General features: G+C 36.0%; 1 protein-coding gene across 1 annotated transcript; it reads left to right on the forward strand.

The window, feature by feature from the left end:
- The first annotated feature begins 750 nt into the window (after positions 1-750).
- Positions 751-20,475, forward strand: LOC132841546 (integrin alpha-M-like). Its single transcript, XM_060863905.1, has 30 exons — positions 751-896; positions 6,384-6,492; positions 6,892-6,992; positions 7,112-7,182; positions 7,385-7,487; positions 7,573-7,700; positions 8,427-8,560; positions 8,666-8,816; positions 9,020-9,170; positions 9,284-9,357; positions 9,524-9,647; positions 10,482-10,615; positions 10,762-10,920; positions 11,522-11,716; positions 12,643-12,776; positions 13,573-13,715; positions 13,845-13,993; positions 14,968-15,099; positions 15,218-15,291; positions 15,393-15,534; positions 16,844-16,942; positions 17,139-17,218; positions 17,445-17,531; positions 17,751-17,829; positions 17,923-18,018; positions 18,807-18,887; positions 19,026-19,136; positions 19,233-19,346; positions 19,796-19,906; positions 20,017-20,475. The coding sequence occupies exons 1-30, from the start codon at positions 857-859 to the stop codon at positions 20,110-20,112; spliced, it is 3,402 nt and encodes a 1,133-aa protein (XP_060719888.1). The 5' UTR covers positions 751-856; the 3' UTR covers positions 20,113-20,475.
- The last annotated feature ends 4,951 nt before the right edge of the window (positions 20,476-25,426 follow it).

Consider the following 25,426-nt stretch of genomic DNA (forward strand, 5'->3'; position numbering starts at 1 on the left):
CTTGAGAGGAACCAGACTCAAAAGGGAACCTCACAAAAGGGTGTGACTCTAAACTGTTGTCAACACCAGAGAGTGATATTATGAAGACCGCCACCTGTACTGTACTGTATGTTGCAATTACATCTCTCAAACCAAACCTGAGACATAAAATCAAGAATAATCAAAGTCTCAGATATTAGATTTAGCGGTCCTGTTGATCTAATTGGCAAACTTTTAGGATATGCGACATGAGTTTGGACCAACAAAGATTTAAACCCAATGATCATCTTTGGGACTAACGGCTACTTCCAAAAACCTCCATACATTAAAGTAACAGTTAATAATAATTCCGTGACTGTGCCTCCGTATGTGGTAGCCTAGTGGTTAAGGTGTTGGGCTACCAATTGGAAGTTTGTGAGTTTGATTCCTATGTCCAACAAGCTGCCACTGCTGGGCCCCTGAGTAAGGCCCTTAACACTCAATTGCTCAGTTGTATAAAAATGAGATAAAATGTAAGTCGCTCTGGATAAGGGTGTCTGCTAAATGCTGTAAATGTACAGTATGTACCTCATTGATTTTACAGATAAAACTGTGCAAATATGTAAACCTTTCTTATGCCACTTTTATAAAACCCTAAATTGGGAAATGAATCCAAAATTTAATTAGGAAGTAAAAAATACTCTCAACTTTATTAATCTACATGATGTGAAAATATTTCTACAGCATTTCCCTGATTTCCTCTAAACAATTTATGCCACTCCCACAGTGGTGTGCAGGGCTTACTACATCGAGTATACAATACATTTTCAAAACACTTCTTCTGTTTCTACTTCCTCAACTTTACCCAGTTATTCTGAACCTGATGACAGAATAGAACATGGACTGGAATCTTGCATTGTACATGTTCCTGATTTCTGGTAAGATCAGACAAGGTGTCTTCATCACTTCTATAACTCTATTTCTAATAAATGTATTCAAATTCATGTCCATTTTGATCTCTTCTATCATTGAAATACATGTTATTTTTTATGAGTACTATATGAACTATATGTAAGGTACGTACGTACATATATGTTATTTATTTATTTTTTATTTCTATTTATTTTTGGTGCTTTTTGCATAGGTGGTACAGCATATGGTATGGAAATAAACTTTGTCCAGAGAATATAACACAGCTTTTAAACATTCAGAATGCCCTTTTATGGAAGTTGATGGAATGTACAAGGTTTAGCCACTTCCTAATTATTCTGCTTTCTTTTTCTTTCATTTTTTATTTTCATAATTCATGCTTTGTTGGTTTTACTGCTGCAAAGTCATACCAAAGCTTTAAAAAAGCTACAGTAAGATTCTTACAATACCGCTAATGGAAAAAAAATCTCTTCATAAATTTATGATATATATTATTATTATTATTATTATTATTATTATTATTGTTCCACCACACACTGTATGCTTTGTGACAAAGATTAGCATTGCACTGCATGGACACACAACGGTTTACATTGTGATTGTTTCTAGCATGATGAATTGTGTAGTGCTTCTATGACATTAAAAATCTCTAAAATCCAATCTCTTTGCATGAGAGCGTGCAATAACAATGACAACACAATTCCAGACACAGAGCACAGATGAAGAATATAGAATAGTTTTCATGTCCGAGCTTTCTTTGCCAAACATTATATGAAGATTGAATTCATTTTTTTCATGTATTTACTGAATTATTTGTGTGGTGTAGACATTGTTCATTGTTACCTGATCAGATGTGGCTTATTAAATCAGATTATAAAGTAGAAAGTAACATGGGATGTTGTAACCTAGTGGTTAAGGTGTCAGAATACTGACCGGAAGGACCGGAAGCTGCCACTGCTGGGCCCCTGAGCAAGGCCCTTAACCCTCAATTGCTCAGTTGTATAAATTGAAATAATAAGGGGGTCTGCTAAATGCCATAAATGTAACATTTTTGGAAGGAGTCTCTACTGTCAGTGGAGACATACAATTTCTCTATGGGAAAGAGTTCAGGACTGTTTCCGGTTAACAGGAAAAGTTGCCCCTGTACATCACATCCACATCCATATGTGAGCCACAAGATTTGGGAGAAAAGAAGTGTATAAAATGCTACACCATTTTATTTCACCAAACTATAATGCCCTTGCACACAAAGAAACGTTTAAAAAGATATGTTTTGCCTAGAATTTCGGTCTCTACAGCCCCCATGTGATCACATTTGGCATTAGCACACCAATTAAGTACAAGGCCTCTGCAGCCTTAGTGCCTGACTTCATTAATTCTCTTGTTGCTAAAAGACCAAATCCAAACGGTTCCTCCAAAATGTAGTGAAAAACCTAATGGAACAGCGTGGGTGACTAAATCTATAACAAACAATAGAGTGTACTTCACATATGCATACATAGTCAGATATAGAGATAGATTTATTTAGCTGTTCTCTAACATTCCCCTTTTTTAACACATTGAGCATGTTGTAGCACTTGGCGTATATTTAGACATCATTTTCACTGCTGGCTTGAGTTTCTGTGGTGAAGCAATAATCTGATGTGCAAACTGTGCAAGAAAAAACTTTAACCTCAGTCTCTATACAGGAATGATGACCATGGTTCTCTGAATAGATAAAGATCTAAACATTCTAAATGGGTTCTGTTGGCTTGCTATGGGAATAGAAGGGTTTAATAAGGTGTCCATTAAACGTACACTTCAACCTTCATTTTAAAATTCCTGCTTAACTGTTACACTCAAATGTTTTGAAGTGTTTATTAATAAAGCGTTAGCTTTGACAGAGGTCATCTTATCCGGAAGAGATAATGTACAAGATGCTTTTTAATTGTTTGTACTTTTCATACCAGTTAGATTTTGAGGTGAAAATTTGAGTTATTAATGAAAGTGACATGAATGCACCTTGAACTAAAAAACTTTACTTTTAAGTGTAAAGGGCATTTTTATGTACATTAGAGTAAATATATTTGTCTCATGTGAAACAGAGGCAGAAATGTACTGTTTCTTAATGGAAGATATACAAGTTTGTGTGTTTGTGTGTTAGAAAGTGAATATTCATTGAGTAGGCAAAATAAGGGCCTTAGATAAAAATACAAACACAGATGCACTGGTTAGTTTATTAGTTTATTAGTAATATAGTGAGATTTTAAGGCCAAAAACTAAATGAAATTGTCATTATTCTTCTGTTGTTGTAGATAAGAGTGTCTGCCTTTATGTATGTAAATGTCTCAAATGTTACTTACTTTGGATAAAAGCTTCAGGAACATAAACAAACGTATTATGCATTACTGAAAAAAAAAGTGTCACACACACACACACACACACACAAAAATACTTTCTTGTTGTGACCTTTAAAACTAGAATCAATGTCAAAGCTACCATTCAGAAACACTTTGTATATGATCTTTCTTGCATCTGGATGGATTTATGCTCATGTCTAACTGTGGGATTCATAATGGTCTGGGATGCCATCTTGTGGAATTTAGTTAGACCAATGATTTCTTTGCACCAGTTAGTCTCATTGTTTTGAGGTACATCTGTTTAGGAGTCTTCATAACAAAAAACTGTCAACAATTTAAGCAGCAAGTGTTGGTCTTATTAGCTTTGAGAAGGAGAGAGAGAAAAGAGAAGCTTGTGAGGTAACTACAGATTACCAAGCAGGGCTCTCAAGTTTTGAAGACAGGCAAGAGTGACATTCACAAAGCCTTCCATTCACAAACACCTCTGCTTCCTTATAACCCCAACATCTGCCTCAGGCTGGGGAGCTGTCTGGCCTGCAGCTAACTTCCCCTTCGGTGGGATAGGAGGTCTCTCACAGCCATCTGTGCACTGGGCCTGTGGAACTGGAAGTTAAAAGGCTGTATACTGTAGATAGATACCAATGATCCTCATGTTGGTATCCTTCATGTGTTGGAGCCACTGGAGCAAGGGGTGGTCCAAACAGAGGGTGAAGGCCCATCCCAGCAGGTACTATATGAGAGTGAGGAACACCCACTTGATGGCCAGGCACTCCTTCTCTGTTGCTGTGTTTAGTTTCCCTCACCAATAGTTTGTGACTAATATACAGCACAGGGTACTCCTCCCCTCCTCCACCTGGGACAACATGGCCAGCAGCCATGTCTGTTCAGTCTGTGAAACAAAAGGGAAAGAGAAGTCAGGAGAATGCAAAAGCAGTTCAACACATCATGCAGCCTTTACCTTAGTGAAAGTCTGCTGGCATGGCTCTGTCCACTGGATAAAGGCCGGGCGCTTCCTTTTTAGCAAGATTAGTCAGTGGGCTTGTGACATCCAAATTGTTAGGTATGAACATATGATATGAGGTATAATAGCCAGCCAGCCAGCCCCAGGAACTGTTGCACCCCATTTTGAACTTGGGTCTTGGGTATATCTGTGGTCTTGTCAATGTGGGGTGCTCCTGCCCATGACCCAGAGGATTCTGTTGATGAGCCGCTGGGGCTCTGACCAATCCAAAAAGAACTGTGAAGAAACCAAACTTTGGTGTAAACCAAAGAGTTTTTAAAAGGCTGTTTTTTGCAGGACATTGGGGTATCTGTCAATGATCCAGTCACCGAGTTGACTTATCTACACAGAATCGGACCAACCCGTCAGACTTTGGCACCAAGACCACCGGACTGGTCACTCACTGTGCTACTCCTTGATTAGCCCTATTTTAAGCTTGGCCTGAAGTTCATTCCAAACCACCGTTTTTGTGTGTGGCTCAGCTGCACACTGTGACCCCTGGGGGTGTCTTAATGTGGTGTTCTCCATGAGTTAGAAAGGTGAAAGGTGGTCTGGAATGAAAGAATTTGATGATTTTAATTTTAGCTCTGGTCCCAGCTTCTTCCTCTCCGGAACTTTCGCCTCTTTCCATGGTTTTAGGAGGTTGAAGTGGTAAATTTGTCATTGCCCCACGTCTATCCGTTTGCTTAACCTCATAGTCCACAACTCGCTGTGTGACCTCAAAGGGCCTTGCCACTTTCTGAATAATTTGGAGTTTGATGTGGGTAGTATAACGAGAACTTGATCCCTGGTGTGAATTCTCATAGCTGGGCATTCATATTATTAGCATAGCATAATCCACTGGTCATTCATATTATGTTGCATAATCCACCAGCATTAACACAAACTGATATCCGCATGTCAACTGCTCTAAAGAGACCTTGATTACCGGTAATGGGTGTAGTGGCACTTTTGGGGTGGCTGATGGATTCACCAATTGACATTTGTGACATGCTGCACACCACTAGCCAACATTGCTGCAAATGTCCGGCCAATAAAAGTAAGCCATTAGATGGTTCAGTGTTTTAAGTGACCCAAGTGATCGGCCATTGGATTATAGTGACGGCCTTGAAAAGTATTTCTTCAATTACAGTACTCTCACTTGATCATAAGTGTGCCCAAACCTTTTGTGTCATGACTCCTCTAGAGAGAACTCCCTGAGAGGGATTATCTGGAAGAAGGGAGATGCAGGGCCCTCTACCTCCTCTGAGCTCTCTTGACACAGTGCTGACATTGATGGCTCTGGCAGTACCTCTCCAGTCAACGCAGAGCAAATCCCACCCACACTGTCCCTCTCTCACAGGACCTCCACACATATTCCCCTTAAAAATGAAGAAAATGCTAGACAATTTATCCTTAGGATTAGGATATAGGTGAGGCAGGGACTAACTGCCACCTTAACACTATGCTCCTGTGCTTAAAAAAAAGAATGTTGGCCACTAAAGGATATTTGTAAAGACATTATTTTTCATGCTGCCCCAATGCCTAATTTTGAACCAGGCTTTGGTGGATTGAGGTCAGTGCACACCCTGAACCCACCACGGAGTAAGGAGTACCCCCTTCTATACTTATTAGCAATATAAATCAGAGGTGTGTGAACCTTACCACATGTTCCTGGCCATGCCTCTGCTTCCACAGCATGCCTGTTGATGCATGTTATTAAGGTATTGGCACCATCCTTTTACTGTACCGGACATTTTTCCAAAAGATATTCTCTTATTTTGTGTTTTGATGATGACTCTGAAGGTCTATACAATTTCATCCTTTCCAGTTGTTCAGTAAGCCCTCAGGCCCTGTGGATGGAGTTGAGTCATTCTAGAAGAGGCCATTCCACCTGGAGCAAAATTCAGTGCTAAATTTATGAATGATTGAGCATGCATTAGCCAGTTTTTACACATCAATAGCATTCAGCCTATTAAAGATCAAATGTATTTTTAACTCAACTCTGAATATGGACCAGAATATTTTATACTCATATTTCAGTAATAATAAAATGCATATACTCAAATTTATTCTAATGTTAACTTTCATTTAAGTAATACATGAATAATCTTGTTTACTATTGAAAGTCATGTATCCTGTTTTTTTTTAATTATTTTAAATTATTTTTATTTTAGTATCTCAGACAGTGTTGGCTTTCAACATTGATCCAAATCCATGGAAAGATTTTACCCAACCCCAAAACATAGCCTTCGGCTACAAAGTGATACAGCGAGATCAGGACAGGTGAGAAACACAATACTCCAATAACACGTGCCTTCTACTGTAATTTGTGGTCTATACATTTACAAATGCAATTGCAAATTGTATATAATGCAAATATTCAATTCAAATAAATACAATTTAATTTGTATAGCACTTTTAACAGTGGGCATTGTCTCAAAGCAGCTTTACAGGATTAGATTCTATGGTGTAAAGGAAAGACTTCCTGAGCTGATATGAGGAAGAAACTAAGAGGAACCACACTCAAAAGGAAACCCATCCTTTTCTCTGTGACATATTTAATATGTGGTTTTTTGGTGCAATAAATAAAGTTAATTAGCAAAACTCAATGTGAAAACAGCAGATTATAAGAGTCGGGTAAGGTCCATGTTCATATCGCTAACATTTTCCTTTTCTTCTCAGTGTGATTGTGAGTGATCCATTACTCCAAAGTCAGAATCAAAGAGGGAAAGTCTACACATGTGCTGTTAGTAACGGAAAATGTTCACCAATGCAAATTAATGGTACTAATGCAGACACAATTTTAATCAATCATAAGCTTATGCGATTTTTCATTAAAAGAATATCCCAGAAATGGTACTCCCTTGACCCACATTTAATAACATGCTAAATCTTGTCACAGTTCCCTCTGAGGCTGTCAACATGTCACTTGGGCTGTCAATGACTAAAGATCGCAAGTCTTCAAACATATTGGTAAGATACACAGATATTTCAATTCAGGTAGAGAAAAACTCTGTATTTCAACTCAGGTAAGAATTGATCTTAAATAGTGGGTCTGATATCTCATTGTATGTTTTGCTTCTATATAAAAATCTAGATTTAAATTATCTGTGAAATATGCATTTTAGAGTCTAACCATTTCCCATTAAGTAAAAGGAAAAACATTATTTTTCAGGTCTGTGGCCCAACCATTCCCAAGGACTGTAAACAGTTTACTTCATACAATGGCATGTGTTTTAACCTGGTTTCCAATAGTCCTATACCACACACTTTGAGAGGTATTTCATATGAAGAGCTAGCAGCAATAAAAATCCAAAACTTTTGTTCTCTATTCTTATAATTTTGTTTTCATGCTTTCTTTAGATTGTCCATCAGGAACAGATATTGCTTTCTTGCTGGATGGCTCTGGAAGTGTTATCCAGAGTGATTTTACTATAATGAAGAACTTTGTTATAAACATGATTAACGAGTTCAAAGACAGAGATTTTCAGGCATGTGCAGAAACCTCTTTGTCTATCTAATATATTTGAATGATTTTATAGTTATGGGACTGAACACCCTGTTGCCAGATACTACAGCTACATGATTATGCATCTTTAAATACATTCCAAACACAACTCCAAGTACCAAGATAAAATTGTTAAGAAGAAATAATTAAAAACAATATGGGTCCTAATTAAGGTGGCAGAGCTGCTGACCATCATTAGTGCTACATGAAAAGAACAGAGAGCAGAACAAAGAACCAAGTTTCTGAAATTCATTTGACAGTCCTCCATGAAACGATTGGAATAGTAAGGCCAATTCATTTGTTTGTGCTTGACACCAAAGACATTGGGTTTGAAACAAAAGATGGATATGAGATGAGAGTTTTGAATTTCTGGTATTTATATCTAGAAGTGTTAAACAACATAAAACACAAAACCTTTTGTAGTGGACCAGATATTTTTAGGTTAACAAAAATATAGGAACCAATTGTTAGAGATATCTGGTTAACACTGGCCTAAATAAATAAATAAATAAATAAATAAATAAATAAAATAGCTTACTGAAGCAAAATGTCCTTCTGGACTTATGGGGCTCATTATCAAAGTTTAATTTATAACAAACAGCCATTTAATAAAGATTTAAACTTTCATGCTGGTTTTGCAAATTAGATTTTTAGAAACTTGCTGTAAAAAGAAAATACAATTTAGTTTGAATGTTATTTTCCATTTCAGTTTGCAGTTGCACAATATTCTGATAATTGTGAAATACACGTACAATTCAACACGTTTTCAAGCACTGAACAAATACGTAAAATCAGACAAAGGGGTAGTCTGACCTACACAGCCTCTGCTATCAACAAAGTTGTGTGAGTATCCTGAATGCATCTAAAAGCCAAAATGTTTACAATGCTTTCTTATTAAAACAGATACGTGGATGCAATGTTTACAATCAGTTCATTTGTTTTGAGCAGGGATGAAGTATTTACCAGTAGGGCAGGGGCCAGAGAAAATGTTAACAGAGTGTTGGTGGTCATCACTGATGGCGAATCAAATGACAATATTCCACTGTCAGTTGCTGTTCAGAATGCAGAGAGAAAGAACATTATTCGCTATGCTATAGGGGTAAGAGATTCCCCTACATTACCCATTCATAAAACTATATAAACTCATAGATCTGTAAAGTCTACTAACATACTATGATATAATATTTATAACTAGTTAGCACTTAGTACTACTAAGTATTAGTGTATAGGAGAGATTCAAAATTTTTAACTATGCTGTGTTCAATGTGTCTCTATTTATGCTGTTATTTTTTTCTTCACTAGGTCGGCAATGCCTTTCGAAAGTATGCAGCAGAACAAGAGTTGAATACTATTGCGTCGGATCCAGACAATAAACATGTATTTAAAGTGAATGACTTTTCTGTATTGAAGGAAATTCAAAAAACACTGGAAGCGAATATCATTGCAATTGAGGGTATGCAAGTAAACCTATCTTCAGAATCTATTGTAGCTACTGAAAAAAGAAAAGATTTGATTTTCTGGTGGCGTTTACAATAAGTGTCATTCGTGGTATTATTACTTTATTAGGAACCCAGACTTCAGGAGACTCCACCAGGATGGAATTTGCACAGGATGGCTTCACTGCAGACTTTGATGAAAATGTAGGAAAAGCCTTTCATTTTTGTAACCAGTATTGATTGACATTAATTTAATTATTTATTTATTTATTTTTTTTAACTTTTAATTAATTATTACCAATATTATCTAGTCTAGTATCACATCAATTTTGAGTCCTTGGTTTAAGTTGATATTTTTATGTGTCTTTAGAGTAACGTGATAATGAGTGCAGTTGGAGCATTTCAGTGGAAAGGTGGTTATCAGAAGTACAGCAGTACAAAAGGAACACCACTAAACTCCTTTCAGAAGGGCAACGGTAATGAAAGTTATCTAGGTGAGATGCCCTTCTAAACTAATCTAAGTAACGTAAATTTAAATCGGGATATTACATGAAATATGTTTTGTTCAGGTATCCATAAACGCTTAAAACACTATAGAGACAAAATTTGGCAGGCACCTGACCCTCATGTGGGTCTTCTGAAAAACTGTTGCCGTAAAGTCAGAGTCACACTAAAGTTAGAATGTCTTTGAAGGCTGTAACATTAAGATTTCTTCATGGGAACTAATGGCAATTCCAATGTGTATTAGATATTCAACACTTAGGTGTCAATATACCTTTATCCATGTAGTGTGGGTTTGCATTGTGATGTTTATATACTGTCAATATACATAATATGTGCTTTAAACATCAAGGATCAAGGATTTTAAAGTCTTCAATATAAGAGATTTGACAAACGAGTTGAAGGTAGTTCACTGTTGAATCTGCTAAGTCGAAGGTCAATCAATCAATTAACTCAACGTCTTTATGTACTATGTTCAGTACGAAGGGCTTCTGGAAACACTTCTTAGTTAATTAGAGAATGTTTTAACTAATGAGAAAAGAAGTCTGAATTTTTTAATGAAACCCAGCCGAGATGTTAACCAGGAATCAATAACCGGATTTGTTTATAACTTTTAGCACTTCTTGGTGAATTACTTGCTACTTTTTTCTTTTTTAAAATAAAAAGAAAGAAATCACAGGAGTTTGGATAGCTGTTACAACTACATTTTCTGTATATCAAATAATATGTTTGTATTGAATCTATGAATTCAAAAGTAGGGATCAGACTGTGAGCAAACATGTAACATGACCAATCAAAACTCCTACCTGCTTGTTCTGTGTTCACAGGTTATTCCATGGCAGTAGCACAAACAACCTTTGGCCAATTCTACATCATTCAGGGAGCTCCAAGAGATAAGCACATGGGGGCAGTGATCATATACAATGGAGACAATGTCTTTCAGGCACTGGAATCTCCTGAGGTAATTTTATTCATCTAGTAATAGCAGTAAAAAATGCTGCATTGAGATACAGCTCCAGCACACACTGTTCAGTCCTAGGCCTAGTAAAGTGAACTGTGTATTTCCCAGTCTCAGATGAAATTGAGACCCTGTCACCATTTTTTCAGCCTCAAATTGGTGCCTATTATGGTGCTGAGTTATGTGTTGTGGACTTGAATTTGGACAACTTCGCAGACCTCCTACTTGTTTCTGCTCCACTGTATAATGAGGAGGATCAAGAAGGAAAAGTCTTCATCTACACCTTTCAAAGATCTTTTGTGTCCCAGGTAAAAAGTAAACACAACAGTGATTTGAGTCTCGGAAGTCTCCACTTTTATCACTTTGTAAAAGAAAACTTCATTTTGATCAATAAATTAAAGTTGCTTCCTGTTTTTAATGTAATCTGTATAGAAGCTTTTCACAATTAATTTTAATACAATTATCTTGGGTACTAACAACTCCATATTCATCCCATACTGGCCCAAAATTAACTTCACCCTTAAACCATCACGTCGTTGAGCATTAATTGCTTAATTTTTTTATAATATTTTTCCCCAGCTTGGCCAGTAATATTAAATAGTATACCCATGGCCAAGTGGCTTCTTTAGTCTAGAAACAAGTATCACATAAATTGTGTAAAATTGCTATATTGCTACATATGGGTCAATATTCAACTGTTTAGATGTTATGTGATCTTGAGCCATCAAAATCTTATTAAAATGCTTATGTAAAAACAGGACTTCCTAAAATATATTGTTTAAAAAAAAATTGTTTTATAAGAAAACTGGCCGGTACAGTTTCTATTAAATATGACTGTATACCAGACATCTTCCTTAACATGAAGAATTCTTTAGCAACCTGCAGACATTTTCTGTACATGTTTTACAGCTACAATACATAGGGGCAGTGAAAGGAATCCCAGGACAAAGGGGGAGGTTTGGCCTGACGCTGGCGAGCCCTGCAGATCTAAATGAAGACAGCCTGGTGGATGTAGTGGTAGGAGCACCTCTAGAAGAGAATAACCAGGGCAGCATCTACATCTTTAATGGGAGAAATGGAGACATTGCCCCCACTTTCTCCCAGGTCAGACAGGAACAAGTGTACAGCATCCTATTATGATTATGGTTTATTTAAAATGTATCATAATACATAGAGTTGTGAAAGACCTGATGATTCACATAATGTTTAATTTTGCATTGGACATTTTTGCTTTTTGATCAGATGACATTTTATGATCAGATGACATTTTGATATATATATATATATTTGACCCAAAACATCATTATAAAGCAGCCATAGATCTTCTTCACAGGGAATTATGTTTGAATTAGTAAACCTCAGGAATAATTTATAAATTTATTCTTGTAAAATTTATTTGCCATTACATTAAGCAGGATGTTCTTAATTACTTTAATTTTCAATACTGTAACTTTACTTATGTCCAACAAAACAAATACACTATACATACTTAACAAACAAGACTTCAGTTGTAAGAGCTCTCTTCACTACATCGAAGAAAAAAAGGGGGTATTTTGTCCGGTCAAGGAAATGACAGTCCTCTCTGGACCAGTAAATTAGGCATGAGGAGCAGAACCCCATTCCCTCCACAACCCCCTGTCTACATCAATGTGTATATTTTGGCTGGAAGTTCAGCTAACACTCGCATCTATCCTCTACAGACTCACATACTGTATGATCTTATTTGAGGTGGAGGCACTCATGAAGAAGAGCATAAACACTCAACAACTGGTCTTGAGACATTCTCACTAGAATCCATGTGCAGGGTATTTCGTAACAAATTCTAAATCAGTGTCAAAATAGACCCTAGTCAAACACAACAACTCACCCACACAGACAAAAAATACAGATTTAAGATCAAATACTTAGAAGCATATAATGCATTAGAAGCATATAACATGCAAATAATAATAGAATTATCATGATTTGTAATTTTGTAAATAATACTCCAGTAAATTTCTTTTTCTTTTCTTTTTTTTTTTTTTTGACAGAGAATCACAGGCTCGTCTGTGCGCAGTGGACTGCAGTTTTTTGGTATTTCTCTGAGTACATCTGCTCTGGACCTTAGTAAAGACCAACTGCCAGATCTTGCTGTCGGTTCCAAAGGAGCTGTCTTGCTTTTAAGGTCTGGCATTTCAGTTCTGATATGTTAATCTGGGTTATGAAGGGATGACGTTATCAAGTTTAGCACTTTTCATTGTCACTGCTGGGTTTGGGGCAGTCTGCTCTAAACCTAGATATGGACTGAGATTTTTTAAATTTGGTATACACAATATTTGGGTAACATTTTTCACTATGAGATTTTAAGTCATACTATAATAGTATTCACCTTTCCGGGTTAATACTTTATAGAACAACATTGATCTGCAAGATATCTTTCCCACCAGACCACATACATCTATTCACATTTGAATCACCAGCATGAACCCTGAATGTAGAATCACTCTTCAATAAACCCAGCTTTATGTAGTGTTCAGGCAACCAGCTTCTTCCATCTGAACTTTGGATCTCACCAGCAAATACATTGTGGTCTTAATTGTGGTCTCTTGGTTGCTTCACTGACTACGAATACCTTCCTTACTCAGTCATTGACTAGTGGTGAATGTCCTTCTCTGGGCTCTCCTGTGGCTTTCCAGGAACAGGTGTATTTATAATGAGATAATGTGGAACTCACTGAGGATAATTGAAGACAGATCAGCTAATTATGTCACTTCTGATAGCAAATGGCAGCACCAGAACTAATGCTTCTGCTCAACAGAAGTCTCAAAGTCTTTATTTTGTAAACAAATTTGATTTTGCCCCTCTGTGTAATAATATGGACTTTTAAGGTCAAATCCAAATTAATGTGGAAATGCTGTTATGTAGTTTGATGTTCCATATGCATATTTACATATGGTGTTGTGTTTTGTGTAAATGTTCAGATCCAGACCCACTGTGGATTTACAGAACACAGTAACTTTCAGCCCATCCAAAATCCCCACCAAAGATGTTGACTGCAACAAACCTTTAACAAACACAGTAAAATTGTGTTTCAAAATGACGAGGCCGAATACTGCCAAACAAGGTTCCAATATTTTTCTACATTTTTTAAACACATAACCTTTGCCTTTTCCATAAAATTACAAGGGAAATGTTTGACTTTAAGAAGCTTATCATTGTGGTTATTTCTTTTTCTTTTATTGTGTTTGTTTAGATTTGTCTGCAAAGATAAGCTATACATTAACGCTTGATGCCAAACGAAAGAGCTACCGGGCCTACTTTTCAGAAAAAAAACGTATTCTAACTGACACGATAGATGTGTTGCTACAAGAGAAGTGCAAAGAACATGTATTCATTCTAGAGGTATTTGAAATGCTCCTTTTAAATCTTTTAAATATGTGCAATGGGGTGTAGTTGAATGACAAAATTGCTGATTAACTTTGATGACAAATTAGATTTCAAGCTAATTATTTTTACATTATACCTTCATTTATAAATATGTTATATATTTTGTGTTTAAACATGAATTACAAAGGGTTACTGAGTAATAGACAGGATCCAGAGAGACAGTAAATTGCATCCTTGGTAATTGCTCAAGCCCCTGAATAAATATAAAAAATGATCTATAATATACTTATTTAACCAGACAATCTTAATAAAATCTGACATTTTCAATTAGCATTATTTCAGCCTAAGAAATGTCTTTATTTATTTATTTATTTATTTATTTATTTATTTATTTATTTATTTATTTAATCAATTAATCCTTACCAATCCTTGGAACACTGCTCTAGTGTAATATGACTTTTATGAATGTCTTCTTTAAGAAAAATTGTAAGCAATTTTCTCTATAAGCAATGCTCTACAAGAAACGATTGAGTTTTCAAACTATTTTGCATTAAATTTCCAAGAGGATTATTAATAGACATTTCCCCTAATTTGTGGCGATTCTTCAAAATTAGCTATATCACTACTAACTACTATTAAACAATAATAATTAACATGCATTCATTTTGACGTATCTTCATAGACGTTTTTGAAATACACTGTATTAAACATCGATTTATCGCCAATATTTCATGTGTTGTAGTGGATGAAATTTGGCCATGAAACATTTTATTAGCTAAGAGTTCTGACAGACATCTTGTGTAGGATGTCTAATGGTGTGTATATGAGGTTGAGGTACCGTAAATACAAGAGAGGATGCGAACACATGTCAGCCAGCACATGTCCATAATTGACATCATTTTGACCCTTACTTTGGTTCTTAAAATAATAAATATGATTGTATTGAAAGTTTCCTTTTCTGTAACTAATTATTTTCTCTTGCCTTACAGGCCTGCCCTAATGATGCATTAAATCCAATAATTAATGAGTTAAAGTATACATTTGAAGGTCTTCCTATTAATCAACAGGATAATTTGCGACCGATACTGCGGCCTAATACAAAGAATACCTCAGATTATAACGTAAGTGCTGAGAGACTTCAGCATTTCATATTAGAATTAATACCAGCAGCAGCTCTCTTTCATAGCTTTTTTCTTGTTAATAAATAGGTGTCTTGTACTGTGTAAACGTTTTTTACAGCTGGATTTTGAAATAAACTGTGGAACTGATAACATCTGCATTGATAATCTCAAAGTGGATTTTAATTTTTCTGGGTAAGTGGAAACAGTAACACTCAAAGAAAACACTCAGCGTCCACTCAGAGATCTAAGAACGAGGATTTGACCTTGTGTTTTCTTTTTCTTTCCATTTTCAGATACTCAGTCATACAAGTTGGAATAATGCAAGACCTGAATGTAACTGTTTCCATAGTGAACAGAGAGGAAAATTCTTACAACAGTCGAGTAATTCTTAAGTACCCTTTTGGACTGTCTTTCAGGAGATCTGGCACTAAAGAGGCAAGTTTATAACATAACAATTTTGCCACATTAAGTGTTGAGTTATACTGTACCATAGATGAATAATGAGGTATTATTAAGATTTGACACACAGTTGTCAGAGGTGGGTAGTAACGAATTACATTTACTTCGTTACATTTACTTGAGTAAATTTTTTGGGTAACTTGTACTTTTTGAGTATAATTAAAGATGCGTACTTTTACTCTTACTCAAGTAGATTTTTAGTGGAAAAACGTTACTTTTACTTCGCTACAATCGGCGGCATTCCTCCGTTACTCAAACGTTAATAAATATGAGATTTAATAAATAATAATTAGTTTATATGACAAGTCTCGCGAGACATTGGAGAGGCTGCTTCGTGAGAGTATGCTGCGCATCTCCCGCTGAAGTTTAGCACACCTTTAGTTGGAAGATGCTTGGCTGAAGCAGAGGAAGACGTTGGCGCTATATCAAAGGCAGATCACCCGTGGCCTCAAATTAATTCTATATTTTCACTCCAATATGTAAAAACATAATAGCTTTATAATGCGATGCATTCTGTGTGCACCAAAACAAAAGACATCGCAGCTTACAAGAATTCCAGCTCCAACCTAAAAAAACACGTAGCGGTAAGTGACAAAATTATGCCTATTTGATGGTAATTTGGTAACTATGGGCACTTTGACCTTAACGTAATACTACATTTCACACATTGTCTGAATGTTTTCCCTCATATACGCTCTCGTGCAATCCTGTGAACCCTACAAACAACACGTTCTTGAACAAACGTTCATTATAAGCGTCTGCAGTTTTCATATCCATGTTCCACAAAATAAATTGAATTGCATGCTGTAAGATGTTTTGCATTTATACGCAAATCCTGACATCTCACTTAAGTTTTTTTGACTAAGTTTTTTTTTTCACTAAAGTGTATAACATATACAAAATAAAAACGGGATTATACTTTGTTTTATCCCTACCTAAAAAATACATGTACTTACTTATAAAATGTAACAAATGTAAGAATAAAGTAAATTAATCTTAAAAGAAAGAGCAGGTTAGCCCAGCACATCATTCATTTACATCATTAAACCATTAATCACAATATATAAAAAATATTTAAGCATTTAACCATTATGCTTTATAAACTATTTATGCAGTTATCATGAATGTGCTTGGAGGATTCAACGTATATATCCTGCAAAAACTGTGCTAATTATTTGTAACCTTTATCAATGGGAATTGTTACAATACAATGACTTAAACAATGGCAAAGAATTTGGTTCCTAGAAATGCTGTTTACTTTCATTCTAAATGACTGTCTGAGCAGGGTAGAGTGGAGTGTGAATCTGTGGATAGTGATGAAAAAGCTACACTGGGGGAGACGACTTGTTTCATCAGTAAACCAATTTTCAAGACTAATGGTTTGGTGAGCGCAAATAAGTTTATACTTTATTTTTTCCTTTTATAGATATTTAATGCATTAAGAAAAATGACTAGGTATTATATTTCGAGTTATGTCTAGGACAAAGATGAAAGTAGTGTAGATTTTTAAATATTGGCTGGTTAAATAGAAATAAGGGAAATGATGACGCAATATCTGAATTCCTGTGTTACCCCTATAGGCTATCTTTGATGTTACATATAGCATAAACAGAGAAAGTAACTTTGACAGGATGATGAAATTCACTGCATCTGCTTCCAGGTATGATCTTATATTATTTTAATTAAAAGAGCGAGTACTAGTATCTATATTTTTTGGGTTTTTCACGTTTTTGTTTATTGTTTAACTTTTGTTTATTGTTTGTTTTAGAGTTTTTTTGTCCACGGTTTTGAAAATCACTGATATAAATAAATTAAATTAAAACCATAGAGAAAGTATCACAACAAATATTTTTACTGAACTAATAAAAATATTCTGATATTTACAGTGACAATGACAAACATTCACCTGACAATGAACTCTTCAGAGAAAAAACCATTGATGTTAAATATGCCATCTACGTTGCGATGATCAGGTCAGTTGACCATTTGTTTTGCTGATTTATAGTTTAAATAAATATGTATATAAGTTTGATATACTCTTGGTTACATCTATCAATAAATGGTCAAATAATGTAATCTGCCAGGAGAACACACATATATACATATATTAATGGGCTTTAACTGTGTGCAATTTCTGATGTTTGTTTAATTGTCTGTGAGCAATATCTCACTTTATATGATTTTATGTCAAGGCATGAGAATTCCACTATTCACATCAACTTTACTGCAGGAAAAAATAACCTTGAGAAACCAGTTCACCAAATATTCAAGGTATAAATAAATTAAAAAAAAAAGAAATAAATGAATAAACCAGTTGATGTGCCATTTTTATTTGGATATTATAAAATCTTCACTTCCTCTCAGGTGGAAAATTTCCTCAGGGATTTGAGCTTCAACATTTTCATCAGAGTACCCATAAAATTAGGAGTTAAGGACATCTGGACTAATAACAACTTGGAGGTACTGTAAATTGACATTAACGTTACTGCAGATATATATCTTTGACCGACTGTTTATTAGTATTTTCATGTCCACCATGATGAATTCACTGCTGAGCCAGCACAAGACATCCTCCCACATACACGTCTTTTGAACTTCCTCTTCATTTCTAATATAGGAGATTGAAACAAGTGCTGGCAAAACAAAAAAATGGAAATAAGCATAAACCAGACAACCTTCACAACTGACTATTCACAACTGATACTCATAACAACAATCACAAACTGCAGACACTAAACCTAAAGTGGGGGCTGGGTGTGAGGTTGTGTGTGAGGATGAAAGGCGTAGGAAACTGATGAAGGGGGAAACTGAATAAGTGTTAACAAACAAAGGAAATTATTATGTGGGAGGGTACCCTTGGGTCGCTTTGTGGTGAATTATTCATGGTGGTTAACTAAGTTAATTATGATTCATCCTGACCTGTTAGTGGAGGTGGGAGATTGCATTTTGACTGATGTCAGCTGTCCAACTAAGTCAGTATCAAACTGATCCTAGAAAGGTTTGTAGCAAAGAAGTTTTTCTGATCTACATTTCAGTAACATTTGTGGAATATCACTCAGGATTTAGGCCTCATTATAGCACACAGACAATGCTGGTTAAAGTCGTAAATGACCAACTACTTGGCTTTGATCGGGGTCAAACCTTCTTGGTGTTGCTTGAACTTTCTGCAGCTTTTGACACCACCGATCACACTATTCACCATGTTAGGCTAAAATTGTTGGAGTTAAGCAAACAGCTGTGTTTCTTAGATTCAAGGCTGCAGTGCAGACAAAGAGGAGCAACCCACAATCCAAGATTTTGTAACAGCACTGAAAAAACAGCCAGAGGTGGTGAGTAACTGTTATGTCTTTCTATAATCACCTATTATTTTAAACATCTAGCAGAGAATCACTGTTTTCTCAAGACTCGTCATATAAATAAATACATATAATTAATTAATTTATTTATTTGTGGTGTCTGGGTTTTAGAGTTGCTCTGTAGCTGTGTGCAGAGTGTTTAAATGTGCTGCAAGTCTCCTTAAAAATCAAGCAAAATACTACAACATCTCTGGTAATGTCAGCTCTGGATGGCTTGAGCAGGTATATCAATGATGCACTATTACATTACTGGTATTTTCACCGATTTCCACCAAAAGTCCTACATCTCTGCATTAATCATTCATGTACACCTTTTAGATCGGACTGAAATCAACCATTTTTGAGCTGGTCAGTACAGCAACCCTGGACTACAACAAAACAACCTATATCTACTCCCCCTCTGGTTCTATAAACACTGCACCTATTGGCAAGGTACGTCAGTGGGCTGAGACTTTAATGAAATCATTGAAATAAATAACTATAAATTCATATGACTTTCATGGACCTGGTGTGGTGGTCAATGGACTCAAAGTAACAGGGTGCAGTGCAGCTATAGGATTCGATGTCAATAGTTGGGCGAAGGCTCCATCTGGCGAGTAGGAGAGGGATTAGCAGGCATGGTTGTAACCATTAAAGATTGCAGGTTAATTGTAAATATTTCTATACTGTATGGAAGTTATTCCTGATGGATCAGTTCTTAGACTATCCACAACACCACCATGCCAACCTCAGCTTCAAGTGGCTTCTTAAAATGACATGTTTCTTAGAATATTATTATCCAACACAGTACTAGATCCTATTAGGTGCAGTTTTTCAAATTAAAACTTTGATAGATTCTGAATTTACTTACCAGATTGGCTTGTTATTGCAACTGTGTGCAGGTTAATACCCAGGTGGAACTGTATGAGGAGAGATTCCCACTTAAGGAGGTAATTGGTGGTGTTGTAGGAGGAATTGTGCTTTTGGCTGTTATCACTGCTGTTCTCTATAAGGTCAGTGCAGAGATGATCATTATTCTTCAGTTTTTTCTCATTTTTACATTGGAACACAACAACCTTCTGCACTCTGTTATATGTTGCTTGAACTTTTCTATCACTCCTAGACTGGGTTCTTCAAAAGCAATTATAAGAAGATGTTGGAGGAAGCAGGAGCAGCAGCTGGAGACGGAGGAACCGGAGACGGCCTCGTGGCAGAGTGAAAAGAGATCACTCTGCTTCACATTCATCACATTAACTGCAAAATTGTGTTTAATCTTATTACACCTAGTATAAGGTGTCAGTCAGGTGTTGCTAACCGTATATCTCATGAAATCTTTCAGGAGAGTGCACAATGCTATTCAGAAAGACCTCATATGCTAAAAAAAACTAACAATTTACAATCAAATTTATAAGAAAATCTGCTTAAAGTTTCTTTTATGGCTGTTGCAGCTTGTACTGATTTTAGGCAAACTTACAATACACAGTACTATGGTTGGCATGCTATATTCACCATGTGTTCAGGCTTTGAGACCACATTTTAATTAGTGAAATTGTCTGCTCAAAGAGTAAAACCTATTTGTGCACGTTTTGATGTCTTGGTTATAATACTGAACTATTTCTTATGACTAATGAAATCTATTTTATATATTGACCTATATATTGTTTTTTAGTTGTGTTTAGTTGTTTTATACATTGTTCAGATGTGTTTAACATTTAGCCTAATGTGTAATGGTGGAAAAAAAAATATTTGTATTCGATCTAGTCAGAAATTGTGTACAGTTTATGTGATATATTTTTAGTACAGCTTAATGCAATTTATTTAATCAGTTGTCCAAACCGGGGGCACGGTGGCTAGTGGTTAGCACGTTTGCCTCACACCTCCAGGGTCGGGGTCCGATTCCCGCCTCCACCTTGTGTGTGTGGAGTTTGCATGTTCTCCCCGTGCCTCGGGGGTTTCCTCCGGGTACTCCGGTTTCCTCCCCCGGTCCAAAGACATGCATGGTAGGTTGATTGGCATCTCTGGAAAATTGTCCCTAGTGTGTGATTGTGTGAGTGAATGAGAGTGTGTGTGTGTGCCCTGCGATGGGTTGGCACTCCATCCAGGGTGTATCCTGCCTTGATGCCCGATGACGCCTGAGATAGGCACAGGCTCCCCGTGACCCAAGGTAGTTCGGATAAGCGGTAGAAGATGAATGAATGAATGAGTTGTCCAAACCTTTTAGTTTTCTTGTCACAGATTTTTATAAAATATAACTTCTATCATAGTCTCTGGGAAACTGAAGAGAATCCCAAAGTTTATAAATTAATGTGATTTATGATTATGCCTCAAACATAATAAAACAACAACAACACACATTATGAAATATATACGTTTTTCTTTAAATATGCTACACTGCTATGGGATACAATATTACCTGTTGATACCATGCCCCCTTGTGGCCATAACTAAATAAAATCCATTTATTTCAGAATGTATTCAGTTCGTTATTATCAATAATCAATCATGTTTACTCCAGCAACAAATTTAAATAGTTTAATGTTTTTTTTAAATCATTAGCATCTGATGAATAGAAATAGAGCAGAGTTTTCCAGTGTTTACTAAACTACTGAATTGAGCTGACTGTAAATTCCATTTGAAGTCTATTCAGATTTGAGACGCCAGTTTCTGCGTTTTCAGGCAAAACCTTTAGCATATAGTTAGTGATGTAAAAATAATGCAACTGTTCCAACAAACTTAACAGTTTGAAAATTTGTAGTTCTGAAGAAATTAAATAACTTTAATCAATAAACTCGAGTTTTACATTATAAACATATAAATAAACTGTTGTTATTAAGAGTTATGTTGTCAGGTTGGTAAGGATTCCAAGTCACTTATCAAGTCAAGTCACTTATATTGTCACATCACCACAGCACATTTGCCTTGGTGAGTGAAATTCTTGGGAGCGAAATCCAGAAATCGCAGAACAATTTACATACAGTAATTAAACAGAAATTAAGAATAGTTTAAGAACAGTTTACATACGGGTGAAAATGTGCAAAATGCTCAATACCAGGTGAAATGTGCAAATGTGAAAAAGATGCAATATGCTCGTACATAGTCAGTACACATAGTGTACTATTAGACATATTTACAATGCACTACACATTATATACAGTATGTACTGATATATATGTATGTATGTATGTATGTATGTATGTATAAGTATAAATATATATGTAATATGTTAAGGTGCAACAGACTGTACAGATACAGAAATATCCAGTGGTAACAGATAGATTAATGTCAAATGGATTATTATATTAAATAAAATGCAGTGTGTATGTATAGTCCAGTGTGTATAAATGCAGTATAAATGCAGTGTGTGTATAGTCGAGTGTTGAGCTGTTGCAGTTAAAGTGCAGTGTGTGGCATACCATATTGTGGAAGTATGCTGTAGGGTGTATTAGTTTTGACTGTTAATTAGTCTGATAGCCTGAGGGAAAAAGCTATCCCGGCTAGTGTGGGATCGGATGCTGCGGAGGCGTCTTCCTGAGGGAAGCAGAGAGAGCAGTCTGTGGGACGGGTGGCTGGAGTCACTGATGATCCTCCGAGCTTTTCATATACACCGCCTTGTGTAGATATCCTGGAGGGAGGGAAGCTCACCTCCAACAATGTGGCTGGCAGTTCACACGACCCTTTTCAGGGCTTTGCCAGCGGTGCTGTTTCCAAACCAGGCAGTGATTCCACAGGTTTGTGTAAAACCTAAAGAACCATGTTAGATCAATAATAAAGAATAATAAAAAAAACCTGCATTTCATTTGAGCACATGCATCAATGGAGGGGGAAAGACCCTGGAGAAAAAAAATCAGAGCTTTTTAATTTATTTATTTATTACAAATTCTCTTACATTTAAATGTAACGGGAACAATTATTCTCGTATAGTAAGGGAATAAATTTGTGCTGCCCTGGAAGACTGAGTAACGAAAGGATCTTTGTCCCCGCCCCCAGTGCTTTTAGTCTCTGTACACGATGGACTTTGTATGTTGTTTCCTACCTTATGGGTGAATGGCCCTTCAGACTGACAAGGGTAGGCTCCAGTTAGTGTAACGTCACGAGAAAGCCTTCTGAAGTAAAACTATGTGAGACAGAATTATATATAAAGAGTTCACATACTCCTCCCTCCCCAAGTCTATTAAGGTAGGTGAGACGCCCTTACTCCCTGACAGACTTCACTTAAAGATTACACTTCAGGTAAGTATAAAGAAATATAAACCTTGTTTATTTTCTATATATAATTTCTTAAACAAGAATTAGTCTCAATACTCAATATAATGAAAACATCAAAGAAAATAAACAGAAAAGTTACATAAACAAATGTATTGCATGGATTTCTTTGTACTGTCACCCAAACACAATCACTTTCAATATATTCAGTATATAGTATAACACTTTAGAAAAGAAAACACGCTTCTTTTCGTCAAAGAAAACTCTTATTTTCCTTGAAATTCAAAATTCACTTAGAACTTCAGAATTAAATCACAACACTTAAATTGACCTTTTGAACACAAATACACTCAAAACAGTGAGAAAATAACAGTTCTCAATGAGCATTCACAATTTCACACACCAAAACGCTCAACTTAAAGTTTTAACTGTACCGTCCATCAAACCACGATATCCCAAAAGAACAAATAGGAAATACCAGTCTGTAGAATGAGTAGAAATACGTTGTCTTGACGTAGCGTGCGTTGCAATTAACTCGAGAGATGTAATTTAATTCCCTCTTTCAATAGCAGTATCCCGATGAATCGATCAAATGAATCACAAAGGAGTGAATAATAAACAAATCACTCTTGAGACGAATCAGCTGAGATGTCGTTTGGATGGCAGGGTAAACTCAAATTCAAATCTTCTCAAAACAGTGCTCCACACCACGAACACACACAGCAGCCGACACTGAGCACCCACGAGCGTGCTTGCAGCTAGCATAAAGTTGCTGCCTCACTCCAGCGACGGCTAAACTTCTCAGGAACCAATCGACCCAAAACGGAGTCCTTAACTGTGTAGAACTTACAGTCCACAAAACAGTGCAGTAAACAGTCCTTTATCCGACTAAAGCTCCGATTTAATTTAGTTCTCTTAAAGAAATTTTATAGAACAGCTTCTCAGACGTGACACGACACTCACTTCTGCTAACCCCTTTTTTTCCCGCTGCGCGCTCCCTTTTTTTCACACTCGCCACACGCATGAAAACCAATCTGCTCGTCAAAATAAAAGTCTCTCAAAATAATTACTATAAAAAAAAAGGTACCGTTACATAAATAGTGTGCAAGAAATTCTGCAATTTCTTAAATTTCGAATAGTGAAAAGGTTGCATATTTAATTTAATTTAGAATAGTTTCATATTCTAAAAATGTGTTTATTTTATTTTATCTTAACGTATCACAAGTACATCTCTCTCTCAATCTCTCTCTGTATATATATATATATATATATATATATATATATATATATATATATATATATATATATATATATATATATATATATATATATATACGTATATATATATATACGTATATATATATACGTATATATATATATGTATATATATATACGTATATATATATACGTATATATATATATACATATATATATATATGTATATATATATATATATATATATATATATATATATATATATATACGTATATATATATATATATATATATACGTATATATATATATATACGTATATATATATATATGTATATATATATATATATATATATACTGCTCAAAAAAATAAAGGGAACACTTAAACAACACAATGTAACTTCAAGTCAGTCACACTTCTGTGAAATCAAACTGCCCACTTAGGAAGCAACACTGATTTCACATGCTGTTATGCAAATGGAATAGAAAACAGGTGGAAATTATAGGCAATTAGCATGACCCCATAGCAAGACCCTGCCATGAAGGAGCGGTTCTGCAGGTGGTGACCACAGACCACTTCTCAGTTCCTATGCTTTCTGGCTGAAGTTTTGGTCACTTTTGAATGCTGGTGGTGCTTTCACTCTAGTGGTAGCATGAGACGGAGTCTACAACCCACACAACTGGCTCAGGTAGTGCAGCTCATCCAGGATGGCACATTAATGCGAGCTGTGGCAAGAATGTTTGCTGTGTCTGTCAGCGTAGTGTCCAGAGCATGGAGGTGCTACCAGGAGAAAAGCCAGTACATCAGGAGACATGGAGGAGGCCGTAGGAGGGCAACAACCCAGCAGCAGGACCGCTACATCCGCCTTTGTGCAAGGAGGAACAGGAGGAGCACTGCCAAAGCCCTGCAAAATTACCTCCAGCAGGCCACAAATGTGCATGTGTCTGCTCAAACGGTCAGACTCCATGAGGGTGGTATGAGGGCCCGACGTCCACAGGTGGGGGTTGTGCTTACAGCCCAACACCGGGTAGGACATTTGGCATTTGCCAGAGAACACCAAGATTGGCAAATTCGCCACTGATGCCCTGTGCTCTTCACAGATGAAAACACGTTCACA

This window comes from Tachysurus vachellii, chromosome 2, assembly GCF_030014155.1.
Source record: "Tachysurus vachellii isolate PV-2020 chromosome 2, HZAU_Pvac_v1, whole genome shotgun sequence".
Classification (NCBI taxonomy): domain Eukaryota; kingdom Metazoa; phylum Chordata; class Actinopteri; order Siluriformes; family Bagridae; genus Tachysurus; species Tachysurus vachellii.